At 55.6% G+C, this 3,019-nt stretch overlaps 1 protein-coding gene across 1 annotated transcript; it reads left to right on the forward strand.

The window, feature by feature from the left end:
* LOC111256967 (exocyst complex component EXO70A1-like) lies at positions 1 to 2,577 on the forward strand. The gene has a single exon (XM_022825749.1). It carries the CDS (start codon positions 249 to 251, stop codon positions 1,776 to 1,778), a length of 1,530 nt encoding a protein of 509 aa, XP_022681484.1. The 5' UTR covers positions 1 to 248; the 3' UTR covers positions 1,779 to 2,577.
* The last annotated feature ends 442 nt before the right edge of the window (positions 2,578 to 3,019 follow it).

Genomic DNA, 3,019 nt, shown 5'->3' on the forward strand with positions numbered 1-3,019 from the left:
GACTCTATTTGTGCAATTAGTTTTGTACTTAGCCTACATTTAATACTCCTAATTAGCATTCAAACATCTGATATGGCAGATGCTAAACTGCTTAGCAGGGTATCCAAACACCCTTGAGTATAGCGAGTAGAGAGTAGAATTCCCGTCGTCAACATGCCGATATTGGTCAAGACTCAAGCGAGTGCGCGCTCTGCCTTCTCTCCGCGTTCGTGCCGACCCCTCGCCGGAGCTAGCTACTAGCTGCCCACATGGCCACATCTTCCGTGCCGCCGTGCGCCATGTACGCGCGCATCAAGACTATCATTGCCGAGGCCCGGTTGGAGTCCGGCGGCGGCGGCGGCTACGACAACAGCAGCGGCGGCGGTAGCAGCCCAGCCTCGCCTGGCGCCTCCGAGAGCGACGGCTCCAGCAGTGCCGACGAGTTCTATCCACCCGACCTCATAACCAGTGAGTTCCCGCGCCACGCCTCCCCTCTCTCCTCTTCTGCTCGCGACGAGTTCGACTTCGACCGCGACTGTGTCCGCCAATTCTTCGTGTCGTCGCCACGCGTCCTCGACGACGTCCACACCCACCAGCAGCGCACGCTCCTCCTCCTCCTCCCGGCCTTCGCCTCTCCCGCCGACGCCGCTTCGCAAGCCGACGCGCTGTCTCACTGGCTCTCCGGGCTCGACATCGCCTGGGTTCTGGACATGGGCGCGTCCGGCAGAGGCGGCGGCGCCCTCCCGCGCCGGGAACTCGGGAGTAGGGTCAGCGCGTGGGCGCAGGCGCTGGGCACCATGGAGCGCCTGTTCCGCCGACTGCGGCACCGGGAGCTCGAGCCCGCGCAGGCGGCCGCTCTGGGGGAGCTCGCGGCCGCGAGCAGCGGCGCGATGCTGGGACTGGCCGGCGCCGTGGCCGTCCTCGGGAGCTCCCCGTCGACGCTGCTCGCGGCGCTCGACCTGTACGCCCCGCTCTCGGAGACGTACCCCGTGCTCGCGGTGCTCTTCTCCTGGGGCCCCTTCCACCCCGTCCCGGCGGCCGCCGGGGCCGCGCTCGCGGGCCTGGTGGAGACGGCGCGGCGCGGCGGGCGCGACCTCGGGGCGTTCGTGCGCTCCCACTGCACGTGGCAGATGCCGCAGGGCGGCGAGGTGCACCCGTGCGTGGGGTTCTGGATGGGATACCTCCGCTGCATGCTGCGCCGCCGCGTCTCCCTCCACCTCGTCCTCGGCGGCGACGACGGCGAGTCGCCGGCGACGCCCCTGGCGCCGGGGGCTGAGGGAATCCACAGGCTGGTCGCGGAGCTGGTCTCGTGCCTGGAAGCCGCGCTCGAGGAGAAGGCCGCGGCGCTCGCGTCCCCGGGGCTGCGCCAGGTGTTCATGCTCAACAACACGCACGCCGTCGTGCGCCGCGCCGCGGGCTCCGACCTCCGGCACTTCCTGCCTTCCGACTGGCTCCGTGTCCGCGAGGAGCGCATCGAGGGCCTCATCAGGGGCTACATGGACGCGTCCTGGGTGCCCGTTGTGTCGCGGCTGGACAGCGGCGGCGGCCGTACTAAGCAGCCCGCCCGGCGGCGGAGACCGTTGATCGCTTTCTACACGGCGTTTGAGAACGCGTGCAGCGCGCAGAGGTGCTGGAACGTGCCCAACCCGGCGCTCCGGGGCGTCCTCCGGAACACCGTGTCGGAGTACGTCGTGCCGGCGTACCGCCGGTATTTGGATGATCACCCGGAGGTTGAAGCAGCCCCCGGACACACCGCGGAGGAGCTGGAGGAGCAGTTGTCTGATTTGTTTGAAGGTTAGAAGACAATGGTAGGAGCTGAAATCGTCTGGACAAAGGAAAGGAGTACAGTACAGCGAAACAGAGTGACCACCCTGTTTTTCAGAAAAAGAGACTGCCTTCAGTTTCTTTGGTCTGCCGAGAAAAGGCAGCATTTCGACCGGCAAGGCGGCAGCCAACAAAAGCGGGAATACTATACATCGCTCGGACGGCGTCAGCTCGTCCTCTCATTCATTTTGAAATACTAAATTTATTTTTCTCATAAGATTTACATCTGATTTTTTTATCCATTTGAACCTTTTATGTTGCCTAAAATTAAGGCAACAAAATAATTTCAAACATGAATACATTTATTTTTTTTAAATATTCGATATTTTTTGTCATGAAGTTTAAAAATTTATTCTCATGAAGCTAGATATTTTTTCTAATATGGAACAATTATCTTGCAAAGTTAGAACAATATTTTCTTTTGCTAAACTTGGAATAATTTTCTCGTAAGACTAGAACATTGTCCCACTCATTAAAAATTCCAGCTTTATAAAACAATGCTCTTCCAAAAAAATGGTATTCAACATATTTAAGTGTGTCCTTATTTTAAAGATCTTATGGTAAGAAACATAATGATGAAATTGGATTTAATATTTTAATTATTTTTAAACGGACGATATTAATTCAAATTATGTTGGTTCCTCAGTTTGAAATTATGTTGCATGCGTGAATCTAGCTAGGTGGGTTACTTTTTCGTTCCGTGGATCATACTAGATACCATGAGAAGGTGAATGATGAACTAATTAGCCATGTCATCGTACAATGAAAAGAAAACGACTCGGACGCGGATCAGTAGTATCCACACGACAGATAATGACGAATCAAGGAGGGGAAGAAGGAGGAGGAGGAGAAGAAGGTTTCAGCTCCTTAGCTCTTGGTTGGATCCGCCCGTAAGCAGCCACTTATTCATCATATGCAGTACGTATAATATTGAGCTGGGCTAAACAGTCGGTCCATACGATGTATATATCAAAATTTATGAACATAGAAAAGCTAAAACCACTAATAATTTAGGGTGGATGGAGCTAGTGATTTTTTATTTAAGCCGAGGTTATGTTGTGTGTGCATGCATCTGCACCACCAGCAATATTTGCGTATACAATAACACGTTTACCGGGTCGCAAACGAAGCCTTTGGGAACGGCCAGGTTGAACGTTCTGACGAACGCCTCGAACACCACCGCAACGCCCTCGGGGGTGTCGTCTACGATACCGAT

This window comes from Setaria italica, chromosome IV (assembly GCF_000263155.2).
Source record: "Setaria italica strain Yugu1 chromosome IV, Setaria_italica_v2.0, whole genome shotgun sequence".
NCBI classification, from domain to species: Eukaryota; Viridiplantae; Streptophyta; class Magnoliopsida; order Poales; family Poaceae; genus Setaria; species Setaria italica.

Excerpts from the sequence above, each read along its gene's own strand:
- LOC111256967 (XM_022825749.1), top strand. The coding sequence starts at position 249 with ATGGCCACATCTTCCGTGCCGCCGTGCGCCATGTACGCGCGCATCAAG.